Raw genomic sequence first — 18,770 nt, forward strand, 5'->3', positions numbered from 1 at the left:
AATATTTGAAAGTCTCGAAGTTAACATTGTTAGAGGTGTTGGTATTGCCAGTGCTGTAGTAGGAGTCAGATGCTAGGCTAACATTAGCCCCAAACCCACTGTTTCTCTTCCTCCTTCTCGCCATGTCAGTGAAAGACGTGGTTCTAAACACATCTCTGCTCTCCTCTTTCTCTCCCTCATCCCCCTTTACTCCTCCAAATATATCAGTCTCTCTATCCCTCTCCACCTCTGACCTCCCTCCTCCATCTCTCCATCCATCCACAGCCAACCCATCTATATCATACTGCTCCTTAGCCTTCTCCTCTTTTCTCCTCATCCCTCCATCTTGTGTCTGTCCAGGCCTGGAGGTGTGGTGGGTCTCCCCCTCTCCCTCCTCCTCCAGTCCCCCCACACAAACCCCCAGCTCTGGGCTGAGTTTGAGGAGCTCAGCCTGGGTCAGTCCTGCTAGCACCAGTAGCTTACGGATCTCATCATCCAACGCATGGAAAGAGGGAGGAGGGGGGAGAGAGGGCGGGGGAGGGATGGCAGGGGGGTTAGTGGAGTTGGAGATGGAAATGGTGGGGGCAGGGGGAGAGGAGGGGGCGAGAGTTGGGAGGGGAGAGGGACAGGGGGTATTCCCGCATCCTGCTTGGAGGGTGGCGAGACGCTGAGCCTCCTTACGGGCTAGGTGCTTCCTCCGAGGGGGAGGGATGGGGGAGTGGAGGAGGGAGGGAGAATGGGAGAGGGGAAGATTTGTAGAGAGTAAAGTAAGGGATGGGCTGACAGAGAAGAGGAGGGGGGACGGAGCGTGGGGAAGGAGGGAGGGCCTTCTCACACCTGAAGGTGTAGAAAGTGGGGGATGAGGATGGAGAAGTGCAGACAGAGACGGAGGGGGTGATGTCACGGCTGATGTTGATGTAGGTGTGGAGTTCAGAGTTCACGCTGGCATAGCGGGCAGGGGGTTTGGGGGGTCTCGGTGGGAGCTCTATGGGCAAAGAGGTCTCTGATTGTGAGACCAGGGGCTCGTCACAGTCTGAAGGTGCTGTCAGGTCCACTCCAGCATCAGAGAACTCCTGGGAATCTCCCAAAGACCCTCCCCGGCCCTTATACAGCTTCCAAGACATATCCACGTTCCCCATCTCATCCAGAATATCAGAGAGATCCTCCTTGCCCAGATCGCCTAGATCCAGTCCCTTCTCATGGAGCCTGGTGATGTGGGCCAGCTTCACCTGCCTGTTGACACTCTCCAGTCGGTCCAGGTGATCCAGTCGATCCCTTAGTAGATCCCCCTGAGGATCCCCCTCCAGGTCCCAGCGAGCCACCTGAATCACCTGGCTAAAGCGCTCCATCTTTCCAAAGTCTCCCACTGACTCCAGGAAGTCCAGGAGGCCTAGTTTGGCAACCTCTGACCCTAAGCCTGTCTGACCTTTGACCCCCAGGTAGTCAGAGGAGGAGGGGGAGGCGGGGGCGGAGGGGTAGCCCTCGTCTGGGGAGCAGGCGTGTGGGGGGGGAGGGCAACGAGAGACAGAGGGGGTTTGGGGTTGAGGAGCAGGACAGGGGGTGAACGGGAGGCTGGGTAGCATTCAGGAACATGAATGTGAGTGTGGTCCTGAGAGATTGACAGATCAGCGTTCCACTTGTGGCCAGAGGACGAGAGAGAGGTGGAGAGATCGGCGCAGTCTGACTCCAGATCGGAGCAGGAGCTGATTGAAGTGGAGGATGAGGAGGTGGAGGAGGTCAGGGAGAGATCCAGGAGAGAGGGAGGGCAGTCGCAGCACGATGGGACCAACGTGTCGTCATCATCATCATCATCATCATCTCCCTCCTCCTCATCATCAACTTCAACATCAACACTGTTTTCCTCTTCCTCCTCTGTTTCCTTCTTGTTATCCATCTCTTCCTCCTCTGTTTCCTTCTTGTTATCCATCTCTTCCTCCTCTGTTTCCTTCTTGTTATCCATCTCTTCCTCCTCTGTTTCCTTCTTGTTATCCATCTCTTCCTCTGTTTCCTTCTTGTTGTCTATGACCACATCTGTGTTCTTGTTAACATCTGCATTCTCCTCATCTATTTTTCCTTTCTCCAGTTCCAGGGCATTAGGGGGGCAGGCTGGGGCCAGGACCTGAGGCTGAGGCTGGGGCTGAGAGGGGCTGGCCTGTGTCTTGGTCTTGCCCCCTGTCCCCTCCTGTCTCTGGGGTAGCAGGGGAGGTGGTGGAGGGGGCTGAAGCTTCAGCTGCTGTCTGATGGAGATGGTATTGTTGTTGTTGTGGTTGTGGTTGAACAGACTGTTATTGTCCTGGGGGGAATGGCCGTCGCAGCACAGACAAGGCAGGCTGGGTTCATTACAGTTGGGGTCCAGATGAGGAAGAAGAGGAAGAGGAGGAGGAAAAGGGGCACGTTTCGACACAGCTGCTGCTGCTGCACGGACACTTTTAGGTTTGGGTTTGGGTTTGGTCGTAGAGAGGGGAGCTGTGTTTCTCTGCAAACCCAATCTGGACTGACCCAAGGGGGCACGAGGCTGGACCCCCACCCTGGTCCTGGAAGACTCAGGGGTCGCTTTGGTGGCGCGCCGAGGTGAGGAAGAGGAAATGGTGTTCATGTTTTTGTCTTCCCTCTGGGAAACAGGGCCGTGTGGCTTTGGTTCCGCTGCGGTGGTGGTCCGCCTGCTCGTGTCGATGCGACGAGGCCTCAAGGGCTGAGCGAAGGTTCGGCTAGAGGAGTGCATTTTAGGAATAATAGTTTTCTAATTGTCAATTATTTCTGTTTCTATAGAAACAGGGGTTCTGTTTTCTATCTAAAGGATGGAGAGATCCAAAACGTGATGGTCACATCTTGGCTTGACTCCAAAGATCCTGCAACATCAAAAGAGACATGCAGTCAATAGAGGCACAGCAGATAATAGAGATGAGAGGAGTCTGTGCTCCTCTAACTGTACAAGGGACCAGCTTGTTCTTGTTCATAAGAAATCTTACAAGTTAAATCCCCTGGTTTGTTCCATATAACTATTGGGCCTTTTCTGCTGTATAATTACCTCCTCAGTGCTGGGACCAGTTAGATGAAAATTAAATCCATCTCTCCTCACTCCTATCCTCCCTCCCTCTCTCTATATATAAACAAACAGAGACAGACACATGCGCGCGCGCGCACACACACACACACACACACACACACACACACACACACACACACACACACACACACACACACACACACACACACACACACACACACACACACACACACACACACACACACACACACACACACACACACACACACACACACACACCTAAATGCAATGTCAGTGATAGAGAGGAGATCTCCATGAAAACAGTTGGGAACTAATGAAGGACTGTTGTCCTTCAGCATCCCAGTCTACTCTGAGATTCAGCTTGATGGAGTGAGAAAGGATGTACTGTAACTCTCATTCTCTCTCTGACAAAAATAAGGCCAAGTAAATTGAATCATGATAAATCAAAATGAACTATCTCAATTCTAAGCTTATTTGCATTAAAATAAATGTTGAACAAAATCTTACAATGACGGCCTAGGAACAGTGAGTTAACTGGCCTAGGAACAGTGGGTTAACTGGTCTAGGAACAGTGAGTTAACTGGTCTAGGAACAGTGGGTTAACTGGCCTAGGAACAGTGGGTTAACTGGCCTAGGAACAGTGAGTTAACTAGTCTAGGAACAGTGGGTTAACTGGTCTAGGAACAGTGGGTTAACTGGTCTAGGAACAGTGGGTTAACTGGTCTAGGAACAGTGGGTTAACTGGTCTAGGAACAGTGGGTTAACTGGCCTAGGAACAGTGGGTTAACTGGTCTAGGAACAGTGGGTTAACTGGCCTAGGAACAGTGGGTTAACTGGCCTAGGAACAGTGGGTTAACTGGTCTAGGAACAGTGAGTTAACTGGTCTAGGAACAGTGGGTTAACTGGCCTAGGAACAGTGGGTTAACTGGCCTAGGAACAGTTGGTTAACTGGTCTAGGAACAGTGGGTTAACTGGTCTAGGAACAGTGGGTTAACTGACCTATAAACAGTGGGTTAACTGGTCTAGGAACAGTGGGTTAACTGGCCTAGGAACAGTGGGTTAACTGGCCTAGGAACAGTGGGTTAACTGGCCTAGGAACAGTGGGTTAACTGGTCTAGGAACAGTGGGTTAACTGGCCTAGGAACAGTGGGTTAACTGGCCTAGGAACAGTGGGTTAACTGGTCTAGGAACAGTGGGTTAACTGCCTTGCTCAGGGGCAGAACGACAGATTTTTACCTTGTCGATCTAGCAACCTTTCTGTTACTGGCACAACGCTCACCAACCTGCTGCCCCAATATATAGCCTAGGACAAACATCTTTAGTAAACAAGATCAAATTATTTAGAGAAGAAAATCCTCAGTTACGCAAAGACTAACGTACAGGCTGTCTTTTAAAACTCATCCACTGCCAAGGCTGAACACATATTCCTCCACAGCAGCACCGTGCCCTTCACATCAAACGGGGAGAAGGTAGGCCCATATAAATCATAACCTGAGCAGCGCTTAGATCGGGCCTGGGACACGTCGCCCTGTTCAGAACCGTTAGAATAACGTCCCGTAACCGCAGAGCACATCATCTGCTGGATTTTTGGTATTTATCATCGGATTTATCGACCTGAAGTGGCGGATGGAGACCGTGGAAAGGAGGAGGGGGGAGACAGGGGGTACCTCAAGCCGCATCGTCCTGACACAGCCACCCCCCGCTACTATGACAAAATGTATCGCAATGTTTATTAAATTAACTACAACATGATTACATCTGTCATTCTAGTAAACAACCGTAGGCTATAAATCAAGAAAACGGTTATTGACATTGGTTATCTGGATTTGGGGATGTGGGCAGGTGTTGAAAGCATAGCAAAACGTATAGCCTAGATCTCGGTAAATAGAGAGCATTTGATCAACAACACCTAGAATCATATGATTGTGAGATATTTGACTCACCATCGGCTTCGTTGAGGAGAAGATGGAGATGCTGGATCCCGTTCTCTGTAAACGGATGCGATCGTGCAACCCCGTCCGACCAACGAACAGCCTCTCCAATGGTTAAAGCGAGAGCTCTCTCCTCTCGCGACCACCTTATCTTTCGTCATCCGCCGGGACCACACCCCTCTTCTGCCTCACCAATCAATCTCCCTCTCTGTTCATCTGTCAGCTCCTTCCATCCCTCTCAGCCTTCGCTTCCTCCCTCCAAGAAGAAGACATCACTACGGAATCTTCTACCGTATTCTCTTTGATCTCTAGTATTGGAACCATTCTTCCTATCCGCCATCACTCCCTCCATCTTTATTATTCTCTTTCATTCTCAGTGGAAATGGAAGGTAACATGGTAAAAGCACATGCTGTATAGTAATCTAGTCACACTGATCGAGGAAGACTGTTTCCTTATTAAACACAGGAACTGTGAAAAATAGACTCATTGTCTTTATGAATCATGATGGAAAGCCATACACAATGTTACTGCTCACTGTATATTGTTTTCCACAAAAGGTCTGAATACTAAACCCATGTTGGTCACATTTCTTTATTAAAAGCAATAAGATGCCATATTGCCAGCAGCAGGTAGATGTACAGTAGTAATTAGAAAGAGATGATTATACACAGAGGGAGATAGTGAAAACATAATACAAAGACAGAACATGGTGTGAAAGACAGCAGGATTGTTCCTTTCGGGCAACTTCCTGCTCTAGTCCATTCACTCTGCCGGTAGAGACCAGAGCCCTCTGCCAAACAGGGCCCCAGGTTGTCATCCTGATTGATGTGATCATCAACCAATGTCACTCCCTGCCATCATCATCATCATCATCATCATCATCAAATCCACAAGATTCTAGAGCAGACAGCTGCTAACAGTGACATGTCATACTCACGTCATCATCAATAAATAAAGAGATTGATACAGAGACAGACATACTTTTTGATGACATGGTATTCCCAGTTTGAGTAATCAGTTATTCTGTACATAATTGAAAATCATATTACAGAGAACAAAAATGGGCACACACAGGGGTCCTTGAAGACCAGGTTTAAGACTGACTGGTCTAATCTCAACCAGGCTCACTCGCAGTCCAAACTAAAGCCCTGTTCTATTTTAGGTCCCTAGACCCTTAACCTAACCCAGGGCTCCCCAACCATGTTCCTGGAGAGCTACCCTCCTGTAGGTTTCCACTCTTATTACAATCAGGTGCGTTAGACTAGGGTTGGAGCGAAAACCTACAGGATGGTAGCTCTCCAGGACCAGGGTTGGAGAGCCCTGCCCTAGCCCCATGGTGTTCACTGACGGGGTAGGAGCAAGGGGAAGGGGCAAGGGACCGAAATGGAAGCAGCCACACCAACTAGCCCTCCTCAGTCCAGCTACAGTGCAACACACACTAAATAAAAACAGTCTCATTATAGTCTTCACTTGTTTCTCTTGTAGATTTTCTTGGCGAAGTTGAGGAAAACTGCGTGTGGAAGGTTTTGGGCGTGACGCGCGATGAGTTTCTGTAAGCGCTGATAGCTGTGGTCTTCGTATTGGTGGTACAGGGTGGGCATCTGTAGGGTGTTGTACAGTGCTTTCACCTTCTCCACACTGTCATGCCGACCATAACATGACTGGAAGAGGACAATAAATGTGAATTATTTATCAGAGATATTCTAGTCAGAGCAGTTTACTGTATTGAGCTATGTAAAGAAGTGAATAAATGCATTCATTCCCTCAATCATCCATCCATCATGGCTTAGGTGTGTTTACAGTTCAATGGTCAACTGTGACTGTTCATGGTTGACCTCACCTCCAGCTCTGCCCTTTGTACTGGGGTCATGACCCCTAGAGCGGTCACCACCAGCCAGCCGCATTTGTTGTCCTGGATGTCTGTTCCAATCTTCCCTGTCACCGCCGGGTCGCCATAGCAATCCAGGTAGTCATCCTGGCAACAGAGAAACATTGTAAAACCATGCTGGTATGACTGACACACACACAGAATTACTGTGGTCTCACCTGTAAAACAATGCTGTTATGACATTGTCCGTGTGTTTGTGTGTGTGTGTGTGTGAGAGAGTCAGTCTCATAGAATTACTGTGGTCTCACCTGTATCTGGAAGAACTCTCCCATCTCCAGTAAGATATGCTTGGCGTTGTTGTGTTCCTCTTCACTGTCGATGCCCGCCTGGGAATTATTCAGAAAGAGATACACCATTTGTATAAGTTACAGTTTCTGCACCTTGTATAATGAGACTGACCAGACATTACAACACTAAAACACTCACCATGTACATGGCTGCTGCCACAGGGAGGTAGAAGGAGTAGAAGGCAGTCTTGTACTTTACTATGGCCTTATATCTGACACACAGGGAGAGGGAGGGAGAAAGAGTAAAGATTATACCCTTCCAAACCCCAACAATACACTCAACACCCCTCAATCACCTGTACCTTGAATCTCCATATACCCTCCATCACTATATCCCACCCCTCTCCCTCTTACAAACCTCTCCATGGTGAAGCGGTTGAGGTCTATTTGACCAGGAGGAGCGGTCATCAGGTCCAGTGCCTGGCCCAGCTCTGTCTGGAAGGACGTCTGAAACACACAGGGACAGAGAAACAAGTCAGCTACAGCACAAGAGTCAGCTGTGTAAGTATGTGTGTGTGTACCTCAGTGAAGAGCTCCAATAGGTGTACGTAGTAGGGCTGTGCCCTGCAGTGTCTGCGCAGTAGTCTGTAGATGGATCCCTCCAGGAGGAAGGAATCATTGATGGCATCCAGACCCACTCTCTCCTGAGAAACAACAGCTGTTACTGACTGAGCAAACCCTTTGAAGCCTACTACGTTAACAGGGACACATGGTGTTGTTGACAGGTGATGCAGTATGGAAGTTGATGTAAGCTTACAGCTAATTTTGGGTAAACCAGTTGGCTGACCATAACAATGCTTTCAGATTAGACTATATTTCTTGTGAGAGCGATAACAGTCAGTCTCACCCTCTTGTACCAGCAGGGCTGACCTCTCCGAGTCACTGAAGCATCCATGATGTCATCAGCTACCAAGAAGAACGCCTGGAGCTGAGAGAGAGATAAAAAGGCAGCGTCAGTCACTTCACTGTGGTACCTCAGCAAAGTGCTAATTGAGGCAATAACTGTGTGTGTGTGTGTGTGTGTGTGTGTGTGTGTGTCGCTCTCACCAGCTCAATGCACCAGCCAACCAGCAGGGCCCGTCGCACAGCATCCTGGGTCAGCTCAGTGGGAGGAACAAGCTCCCTCAAAGAGCCAATCACAGACAGACCTCTGTTTCTTTTTCCTCCAGGAGTGTTGTAATGCAACACCTAAGAGAAAGAGAGATGAGTTGTATGGCATCTTTGCACATCTCAATTTCTCAAATCAAACCCTAGCAACTACCCCTAGACACTTCTCATAGATCTGAAGGAGAAATAAATATATATATATTTTAACTTCCTATGGTGGTCTCACAACCCCTACACACCCAAACACAACACACCCTACCTCTCGGAGTCTGTTGAGAGCGTCAGCGAGGACAGAGTCTGTGAGGTCCTGCTCTGTGAGCTCGGTCACCAGCTCCTCAAACTGGGCCTCAAACAGCTGTGGGTCTGACTGCACCGCCCCCGAGTGGTGGGTCCCGTTGCTGCAACTACTGTCACCCTGAGAGCAGAGGACATTTCAGATTGTGAGGGAAAAGCAGGAGGGAGATAGAAAACAACAGCATTAGTTTCCAAAGCATCACATGTCAATAAAGGTCTGGTTTGTGCTTATCCCACCCAAAGAATGCTTATACACAAACATAGTTCACAGTGTCAACAACTCTGTTTGTTAACTACCAGTACTAAGTTAGTTGGCTATATCAATGTAGCGAACTAACTAAAACTGTAAGCTCATTGCACACACAAGCAGACAGGATGAACATCTTTACAGCAAACTGCACAACTACAGTAAATGACCGCTAGCAACATCCCAGCGGTGCTGTCAGCAGTAGCATCATCAGTATGTTCTCTGCAGTAATGTGAAGAATTTGAGGTGAAACTATAGCTCGAAAGACCCAGATAAACAAAGTCTAATAATAGAGATGACCCACTAACATTAGTAAAAATAGCACGTTACCTTGGCTAGAATACATCTAGCTAGCTAACGTTACCTAGCTACAGTAGACAGCGCTTAGTCTCCAGGTAATAAACTTGTCTGGCTTGCCACTCACGACACAGAGCGATATCACGCCTGAACGTTAGATCCCTTTCATAAATAGATAACTAAATAAACAACTACACACTAGGTTGCAATATCTGCAGTCCTTCTTACCATGATTATCTTGTCCTTGCTCATAGTGACAGTCTGTTTGTCAAATCCCTCTTCACTGGTGTCTCTTTACCTGTCAAATGGGAGAGTACGACGCACACAGAACTAGGGAATTCGGTGTATTGTAGTTTTTGACCACGTTGGTGTTTATTTTATCGCATAGCTTCTGAACTAAACCTCCCGACAGCCTTCGCGAGTGATCGCAGGGCCGTGGGACCACAAGCCTTCATATGACATGAGCCTTTTGATTCGATAACGCCATCGAACCAGGATGGGCTTTCGGGCTGACTAACCAATAGAAATCCGGAAGAGGGGGAGTTTAGATGGGGGGTACTTGTCTGATGTCTAGAGAGTTTTGTGGTGAAAGGAACTGCCCTAAAAAATGTACATTAACCCAATCATGAGTTAGAGGTTCAACCCAAGCATGAGTTAGAGGTTTCTTGGCTAATAGTCTAATACATGAAACAATATATAATATGCAACATTAAATCTGTGGTTCCATAAGAATAGAATAAATAGCGCATTTCTATAAAATGTTTAACCTAGCTACACATTTTGAACACATTACACACATGAACACTTTCATGTTGTGGATCATTTATTCAGTATGTTGAAATACATGACTTGCATTAAAAGTTCTTGCATTAGAACATTTATGTATCATATTTGAAGAGAATAATATGTTTATTCAGGTCGGCTCTATCACTTCAAGCCATACAATTATACACTGTGCAAAATAGGAGGTAGAAATTATAGCAACATTTTTAACACAGCTCAGTGCTTCTGTGTGTGTGTGTGTGTGGTTGTGTGTCTGTGTGTGTGTGTGTGTGTGTGTGTGTTCGCATATGTGTATCTGTGTGTTGTGTTTAAATCACTTACATACATAATTGTTTGTATATTCAAAACTTAAAGTCTTCACAATATCGCCATTGAGTGTATAACTCTTGTCTGACTGGGTTGAGGTTAGCCAGCTTTCTATTCCAATCCAGACAGTATGTCCTCTAAGAATACTGCACGCTTTATGTCGTCCAACCTCCAGTATCAGACTATAATATCCAGATTCTCATAGTTCCCACTAAGTCTTGGTGGAACTACCATCCTGAATATCTGATCCCCAACATCTATACAAACGTATCTGTACATTTATTGCAAGAATCTCTTTAGTGCTTTGGGAATCATACTGAGGTGTAATTGATCAGACATAACCGTTCAGCCAGAGCCAGACACATCACAGAGTTCATGGATGATAGTTAGTTGGAACCCAGTATATCTACGGCTCTGGGTTCAACAGCACAACATTGATCCATCCCCTTCACTATACATTAACACATTTCCAAAGGCTCAGAGCAACTAGGTTTTGGATGCAAGAGAGAGAGAGAAAGGTAAGAAGCATTGCCAAAACATGCAGCTAAAGTCATTCTTAGGGGAAGGTTAGTTATTTTGTAGGATTTGATACACAGGGAGGGAAGTTGTAGTATTTGAACAAGGTTCCTGTTTCATTCGGAGTACATTATGGGGGGTTGTACCATTACATACAAATCAAATCGCTATGTCCAAGGTTATCTCAGAGACAGGAAATGCCGAGTTTGGGAGTATGATGTCTTAGACCGGTGTAATAAGAGTCAGTTTTGAGTTTGTCGTAGATGGTGTGTTAGTTTTAAGTTTGGGGTAGATGGTGTGTTAGTTTTGAGTTTGGGGTAGATGGTGTGTTAGTTTTGAGTTTGGGGTAGATGGTGTGTTAGTTTTGAGTTTTGGGTATATGGTGTGTTAGTTTTGAGTTTGGGGTAGATGGTGTGTTAGTTTTGAGTTTAGGTTAGGTTAGATGGTGTGTGAGTTTTGAGTTTGGGGTAGATGGTGTGTTAGTTTTGAGTTTGGGGTATATGGTGTGTGAGTTTTGAGTTTGGGGTAGATGGTGTGTCAGTTTTGAGTTTGGGGTAGATGGTGTGTGAGTTTTGAGTCTGGGGTAGATGGTGTGTGAGTTTTGAGTTTGGGGTAGATGGTGTGTTAGTTTTGAGTTTGGGGTATATGGTGTGTGAGTTTTGAGTTTGGGGTAGATGGTGTGTGAGTTTTGAGTTTGGGGTAGATGGTGTGTGAGTTTTGAGTCTGGGGTAGATGGTGTGTGAGTTTTGAGTTTGGGGTAGATGGTGTGTGAGTTTTGAGTTTGGGGTAGATGGTGTGTTAGTTTTGAGTTTAGGTTAGGTTAGATGGTGTGTGAGTTTTGAGTTTGGGGTAGATGGTGTGTTAGTTTTGAGTTTGGGGTATATGGTGTGTGAGTTTTGAGTTTGGGGTAGATGGTGTGTCAGTTTTGAGTTTGGGGTAGATGGTGTGTGAGTTTTGAGTCTGGGGTAGATGGTGTGTGAGTTTTGAGTTTGGGGTAGATGGTGTGTTAGTTTTGAGTTTGGGGTATATGGTGTGTGAGTTTTGAGTTTGGGGTAGATGGTGTGTGAGTTTTGAGTTTGGGGTAGATGGTGTGTGAGTTTTGAGTCTGGGGTAGATGGTGTGTGAGTTTTGAGTTTGGGGTAGATGGTGTGTGAGTTTTGAGTTTGGGGTAGATGGTGTGTGAGTTTTGAGTTTGGGGTAGATGGTGTGTGAGTTTTGAGTCTGGGGTAGATGGTGTGTGAGTTTTGAGTTTGGGGTAGATGGTGTGTGAGTTTTGAGTCTGGGGTAGATGGTGTGTGAGTTTTGAGTTTGGGGTAGATGGTGTGTGAGTTTTGAGTTTGGGGTAGATGGTGTGTGAGTTTTGAGTTTGGGGTAGATGGTGTGTGAGTTTTGAGTCTGGGGTAGATGGTGTGTGAGTTTTGAGTTTGAGGCACCTTTCTTCCGAAAGCAGATTGGAGATGGACTAGGTAAGGGGTGTTGAGGATTACATGTTGATTTTACCTCAAGAAAATGAACCACAAAAAAAGACTAATAAAGATGTAAGTTTGTAAACATATGGCGACACTAGCAGGCCATTAAACTTTCACTGTCAGTGGGCAAAACGAGTGTACATTTTTCTGTACATTTTACAGTGTCATCAGGAGAAAAGGAAGGTTAACCATTTCACGAGTGGAAGACAAAAAGGTGAATTTCATGAACACTTAAAGTGAGTTTCGCTCCGGATGAAGAGCTGGACAAATGAACGTACATTTGAGTTTTGAAAAAGAGTGAGCAGTTTAATGAGTGTATGCGGTTCGTGTAAGAGTGATGTTCACAGCTCCAGAAAAGTGTTTACCTTAGACACAGATCTAGGATCAGCTTATGCTCCACTGATCCTAACCTTAACCATTAGGAGGAGAAACACTAAACTGACCGTAGCTCAGAGTCTAGGGGAAACTTCATTATCCTACTCCTTCTCTCCATCCTCTCTAGTCTTGAAGTTAAAGAGAGATCCCAGAGAGTTGTGTTCAGTATGGCTAGGTGAAGGTTGAAGGAAGGAGGTTAGTTGAGAGGTCAAAGTTCAGGAAAGGAAGGCCAGGCGCAGGTGCAGAGGAGGGCTCCAAGGGGAAGGAGGAAGGGAAAGCGGTAGGATGCATGTTGAAAGTATTGGAACAAGGCTGTAGCAAATGTCCAGTCGTTCCCTCCTCATAGTGCTGACTCCTTCCACCGCCCATCAGGATATGTCAGTAGCCTGTTCCTTCATCCTTCCTCTCCCCTGTCTAACTCATCCTACCATCCTCCACTTCTCCTCCTCCCTTTGTATCTCTTCTTCATTAGACCATACCATGCCTCCACTCTCCTCTGTGTGGGTACACTTTCTGCCTCCTCTCCTTTTCCTCCCCATCCCATCTTTCCTCCCTCCTCCCCCTCTTACAGGGCTGACTCTGTGTACAGTGCCCCCCTCTTACAGGGCTGACTCTGTGTACAGTGCCCCGATGACCCGTGGGGGTTGGCCGTCAGTAATCGCCATAGCGACGCAGAGGAGGAGGAGCTTAAGTCGCCACAGCTGCGCAAGTGGATCCCCTCCGTCACAGGGGGTTGGTTGCTATGACGGCGGTTGTGGCGGCTGTCGCTATGGGAGTGGTGGTGACCACGGTGATGAGGGTGTGGCGGGTGGGATCCCTGGCTGGCCCCCAGGAGTTACGTAACACCTTGAGACAGACAGACACTAGTGTGAGTGTGTGTGTCTGTATGTGTGTGTGAGTGTGTGTGTATTTACTGTATGTGTCTATATGTGTCAGTGTGTGTTACCTGCTCTAAAGGGAGATGGCCTGTCCCGTTGCCCTCCACCCCGCCTCTCCTTTTCTGACCCTGTCCCATGTTCCCAGAATTCTCTGCGGCGGACGCCAGGTTCCGTTTGGAGCGCTGCAGGAAGCGAGCCACCAACCCCCTTGTCACCTGACAGGAAGAAAAGGAGAGAGGATGAGAAATCAGGACCTGGCATAATCTTTCAACATACAATATGTTCATTTCTAGATATAAGTATCTTTGCAGAGTTTATGGCTGCTGTTATTAGTCTTTTTCAGCCATTACACACCTTGAGGTCCCCAAGAGAGCGGTTGCATTCTTTGGGCAGGTGCAAGGGAGAGTTGGCAGGGCCTTTGGAGGGGGGCAAGGTGCGCCCCATGGTGGCTGCCTTCACACTGCCCTTCCTGGGGAGGAGGGCTGAGGGGGGCACCAGAGAGGAGCGGGGTAGCAGGCATGCCTCGGAGGACGGACCTGGGGAAGACAGACAGAAACTATACTCTGTAGTGTCTAACCCAAAGGTGGTCGATACTGCCTTCTCTAACCGCTAACCTTTAGATTCTCACCTGTGTCTGTAGAGGTCTGAGAGCCCTCCCTCACTCCTTTACTGCCCACTGAGCCACCACTGAAGTCAACTAGAGCAGAGAGGGAGGGAGAGAGCAGAGAGGGAGGGAGAGAGAGAGCAGAGAGGGAGGGAGAGAGCAGAGAGGAAGGGGAGAGAAGAGAAGGAGCTGGGAGAAGGGTGAGAGGGTGGGAGAGATGAGAGAGGGTGGGAGAGATGAGAGAGGGAGGGAGAGTTGAGAAAGGGAGGAGGGAGGGAGAGAGAGAGAGAGGAAGGGAGAGAGGAGAGAGTGAGGGGAGAGAGGAGAGAGGGAGGTAGAGAGATGGAGGGAGGGAGAGAGGAGAGAGGGAGGGGTCAGATGAAAGAGGGAGGGGAGAGAGGAGAAAGGGAGGAGGAAGGGAGAGAGAGGAAGGGAGAGAGGAGAGAGGGAGGGGAGAGAGGAGAGAGGGAGGGGAGAGAGAGGGAGGAAGGGGAGAGAGGAGAGAGGGAGGGAGAGTTGAGAAAGGGAGAAGGAGGGAGAGAGAGGATGGGAGAGAGGAGAGAGGGAGGGGAGAGAGGAGAGAGGGAGGGAGAGAGAGGGAGGGAAGGAGAGAGGAGAGAGGGAGGGGTCAGATGAAAGAGGGAGGGGGAGAGAGGAGAAAGGGAGTGAGGGAGAGAGAGGGAGGGAGGTGTCAGAGGAAAGAGAGAGGGAGGGAGGGGAGAGAGGAGAAAGGAAGGGAGAGAGGAGAGAGGGAGGGAGAGAGGGAGGGAGGGAAAAGAGGAGAGAGTAAGGGAGAGAGGTGAGAGGGAGAGAGAGAGGGACAGAGAAAGGGAGGTATGATATAGATATGAAATGCAAACTATCACCATGTCTTTCTTGCATAGTGTATTCATAGTGTGTTCATAGTGTGAGTTGTAAATCACTAACACTGGATGTCTGTACATGTGTGTTGTGTGTGTGTACTAGAGGTCGACTGATTATGACTTCAACGCCGATGACGATTATTGGAGGACACAAAAAACCCGATACGATTAATCGGCCGATTTGTCATTTTTTTGTTGTTGTAATAATGACAATTAGAACAATACTGAATTAACACTTATTTTAACTTAATATAATATATCAATACAATTAATTTAGCCTCAAATAAATAATGAAACATGTTCAATTTGGTTTAAATAATGCAAAAACAAAGTGTTGGAGAAGAAAGTAAGAAAGCTAACGTTTAAGTTCCTTGCTCAGAACATGAGAACATATGAAAGCTGGTGGTTCCTTTTAACATGAGTCTTCAATATTCCCAGGTAAGAAGTTTTAGGTTGTAGTTATTCTAGGAATTATAGGACTATTTCTCTCTATACGATTTGTATTTCATATACCTTTGACTATTGGATGTTCTTATAGGCACTTTAGTATTGCCAGTGTAACAGTATAGCTTCCGCCCCTCTCCTTGCCGCTACCTGGGCTCGAACCAGGAACACAACGACAACAGCCACCCTCGAAGCAGCGTTACCCATGCAGAGCAAGGGGAACAACCACTCCAAGTCTCAGAGCGAGTGACGTTTGAAATGCTATTAGCGCGCACCCCACTAACTAGCTAGCCATTTCACATCAGTTACACCAGCCTATTCTCGGGAGTTGATAGGCTTGAAGTCTTAAACAGCAGAGCTGCTGGCAAAACACATGAAAGTGCTGTTTGAATGAATGCTTACGAGCCTGCTGGTGCCTACCATCGCTCAATCAGACTGCTCTATCAAATCATAGACTTAATTATAACATAATAACACACAGAAATGCAAGCCGTAAGTCATTAATATGGTCGAATCCGGAAACTATCATCTCGAAGACGTTTATTCTTTCAGTGAAATACGGAACCGTTCCGTATTTTATCTAACGGGTGGCATCCATAAGTCTAAATATTCCTGTTACATTGCACAACCTTCAATGTTATGTCATAATTACCTAAAACTCTGGCAAATTAGTTCGCCACGAGCCAGGCGGCCCAAACATTTGCATATACCCTGACTCTGTGTGCAATGAGCGCAAGAGAAATGACACAATTTCACCTGGTTAATATTGCCTGCTAACCTGGATTTCTTTTTGCTAAATATGCAGGTTTCAAAATATATACTTCTGTGTATTGATTTTAAGAAAGGCATTGGTATTTATGGTTAGGTACACGTTGAGCAACGACAGTCCTTTTCGCGAATGCGCACTGCATCGATTATATGCAACGCAGGACACGCTAGATGAACTAGTAATATCATCAACCATGTGTAGATATAACTAGTGATTATGATTGATTAAGCTTAATGCTAGCTAGCAACTTACCTTGGCTTCTTACTGCATTCGCGGAACAGGTGGGCTCCTCGTGAGGCAGGTGGTTAGAGTGTTGGACTAGTTAACCCTAGGGTTGCAAGACTGAATCCCTGAGCTGACAAGGTAAAAATCTTGAACAAGGCAGTTAACCCACTGTTCCTAGGCCGTCATTGAAAATAAGAATGTGTTCTTAACTGACTTGCCTAGTTAAATAAAAATTAAATAAAGGTGTAAAAAAAAAAATCTGATTGTTATGAAAACTTGAAATCGGCCCCAATTAATCGGCCATTCCGATTAATCGGCCGACCTCTAGTGTGTACCCACCTGTATCAGCAGAAGAGCTGAGGCCAGGCTCGCTGTGTGACCTCACTAGGGGCAGAAGCCCGTCACTATCCCCCCTCTCGCTCCTTCCGCCCTGACGACGCAAGTACAACGGCTGTAGGGGGAGGGGTACGCCGTTGCCGTGACCACCCTGCTGATTGACAGCTGAGGATGAGGAAGTGGGAGGAGCTGCAGAGGCAGGGGCAGAGGCAGAACCGCGTCGTAAAGGGGTGCAAGGCCTGACTCGTTTCTCTAGGATAGAGGAGCGCTGGCGAGAGGTGGCGCCCCCTAGCAGCTCCAACTGGGAACAACTACTGGCCAACATAGCCTGTCGCCTCAACACTGGAGACCTGCAAAGAGGGGGGAGGGGGAGGGTTGTTCTCTTTTGAGAAGGAGCTGTAAGAAAGTGGCTGTGAACTGTGTGTGTGATTGTCCTTGTATTTACCTGTATGTAGCTGTAGCAGTGCTAGATGAGGAGCAGGAGTTGGACCTCTCTCCTCTGTAGCATCGCCTGGCCCTGGGGCCCACCAGGGGACTCTCTACCAGGGGACTCTCCGGGGGTTGGGGAGGGGGGCCACGGAAGCTCACATACTCCCCTCCTTCTCCCCCATCTCCCCCCTCCACTCCCCCGGTGCTCGCTCTCTCCCCCCTAGCCTTCATCCCCACGAGGCCGGAGTCCTCAGAAGGTGAGGTGTCGTCTGGGATGTCAATGATCTCCGACATCAACAGAGAACCACTGTCCATGGAGACTGGAGGGAGGGAGGCGGTTCATTTACTTGTTTATATTAGGCTAAATTTATGAATTGGCAGTGTTGCCTGTTTACAGTTCAAGTCGGAAGTTTACATACACTTAGGTTGGAGTCATTAAAACAAGTTTTTCAACCTCTCCACAAATTTCTTGTTACAAACTATAGTTTTGGCAAGTCAGTTAGGACATCTGCTTTGTGCATGACACAAGTAATTTTTCCAACAATTGTTTACAGACATATTATTTCACTTATAATTTACTGTATCACAATTCCAGTGGGTCAGAAGTTTACATACACTAAGTTGACTGTGCCTTTAAACAGCTTTGAAAATTCCAGAAAATTATGTCATGGCTTTAGAAGCTACTGATAGGCTATTGGAGGTGTACCTGTGGATGTATTTCAAGGCCTACCTTCAAATTCAGTGCTTCTTTGCTTGACATCATGGGAAAATCAAAAGAAATCAGCCAAAACCTCAGATGTTTTTTTTTTACGAGGATTAAATGTCAAGAACTGTGAAAAACTGAGTTTAAATGTATTTGGCTAAGGTGTATGTAAACTTCTGACTTGAACTGTAGGTAAAGAACCAGAGTAAATGGGCCCTTCATGGAAACTCTCCTTTCAATACCAGACTGGTAAAAACATGAATAACAGAGCTGAAGTGAACAGAATGTAGCATGTGTGACTCTGACCCTCTCCGCTGAAGGCAGTGGATGTGGCCCTCTCTCCAGACAGCTCATTCCCATGGCTGTCAAACACCGTGGCCTAAAGACAACCACACAGCACGTGTTTAATAGACACACACACCCGCATGCACACACAAACAAACACACAGAGAGACAATTGTCCTGTATTCCTGCTTAGCACGTTTCTCTCTCTCTCTCTCTTTCACACACACACACTCACACACACACACACACACACACACACACACACACACACACACACACACACACACACACACACACACACACACACACACACACACACCAGCAAACATGTCTAGATTCCCCACTGACCTGGCTAGCTGCTCTCTGTCCCATCACTAATTCGTAAGGAGGGGACAGTCAGTGGGGTACAGAGGAACTGGACTCTCCATCGACCCGTTATAGGTGATACTGAGGACATATAGACACACAGACAAACAATGAAGACTGATTTTATTGGCTATTTACAAATGCTAGAGTGTGTGTTTAATAATAATACACTGCTCAAAAAAATAAAGGGAACACTTAAACAACACAATGTAACTCCAAGTCAATCACACTTCTGTGAAATTAAACTGTCCACTTAGGAAGCAACCCTGATTGACAATACATTTCACATGCTGTTGTGCAAATGGAATAGACAACATGTGAGAATTATAGGCAATTAGCAAGACACCCCCAATAAAGGAG

At 47.1% G+C, this 18,770-nt stretch overlaps 2 protein-coding genes across 2 annotated transcripts; both read right to left on the minus strand.

The window, feature by feature from the left end:
* Positions 1-5,514: 5,514 nt before the first annotated feature.
* LOC112242342 (farnesyl pyrophosphate synthase) lies at positions 5,515-9,446 on the minus strand. Its single transcript, XM_042305125.1, has 10 exons — positions 9,288-9,446; positions 8,481-8,636; positions 8,162-8,302; positions 7,962-8,042; positions 7,636-7,758; positions 7,473-7,561; positions 7,254-7,326; positions 7,076-7,153; positions 6,780-6,914; positions 5,515-6,600 (listed from the first exon to the last, which is right to left on the minus strand). Exons 1-10 carry the CDS (start codon positions 9,309-9,311, stop codon positions 6,406-6,408), a joined length of 1,095 nt encoding a protein of 364 aa, XP_042161059.1. The 5' UTR covers positions 9,312-9,446; the 3' UTR covers positions 5,515-6,405.
* A 3,785-nt stretch (positions 9,447-13,231) lies between these two features.
* On the minus strand, positions 13,232-18,431 carry LOC121840646 (protein FAM189B-like). Its single transcript, XM_042305133.1, has 8 exons — positions 18,393-18,431; positions 18,066-18,138; positions 17,073-17,376; positions 16,631-16,977; positions 14,015-14,083; positions 13,741-13,922; positions 13,455-13,601; positions 13,232-13,354 (listed from the first exon to the last, which is right to left on the minus strand). The coding sequence occupies exons 1-8, from the start codon at positions 18,414-18,416 to the stop codon at positions 13,232-13,234; spliced, it is 1,269 nt and encodes a 422-aa protein (XP_042161067.1). The 5' UTR covers positions 18,417-18,431.
* Between the last annotated feature and the right edge of the window lie 339 nt (positions 18,432-18,770).

This window comes from Oncorhynchus tshawytscha, linkage group LG23, assembly GCF_018296145.1.
Source record: "Oncorhynchus tshawytscha isolate Ot180627B linkage group LG23, Otsh_v2.0, whole genome shotgun sequence".
Classification (NCBI taxonomy): domain Eukaryota; kingdom Metazoa; phylum Chordata; class Actinopteri; order Salmoniformes; family Salmonidae; genus Oncorhynchus; species Oncorhynchus tshawytscha.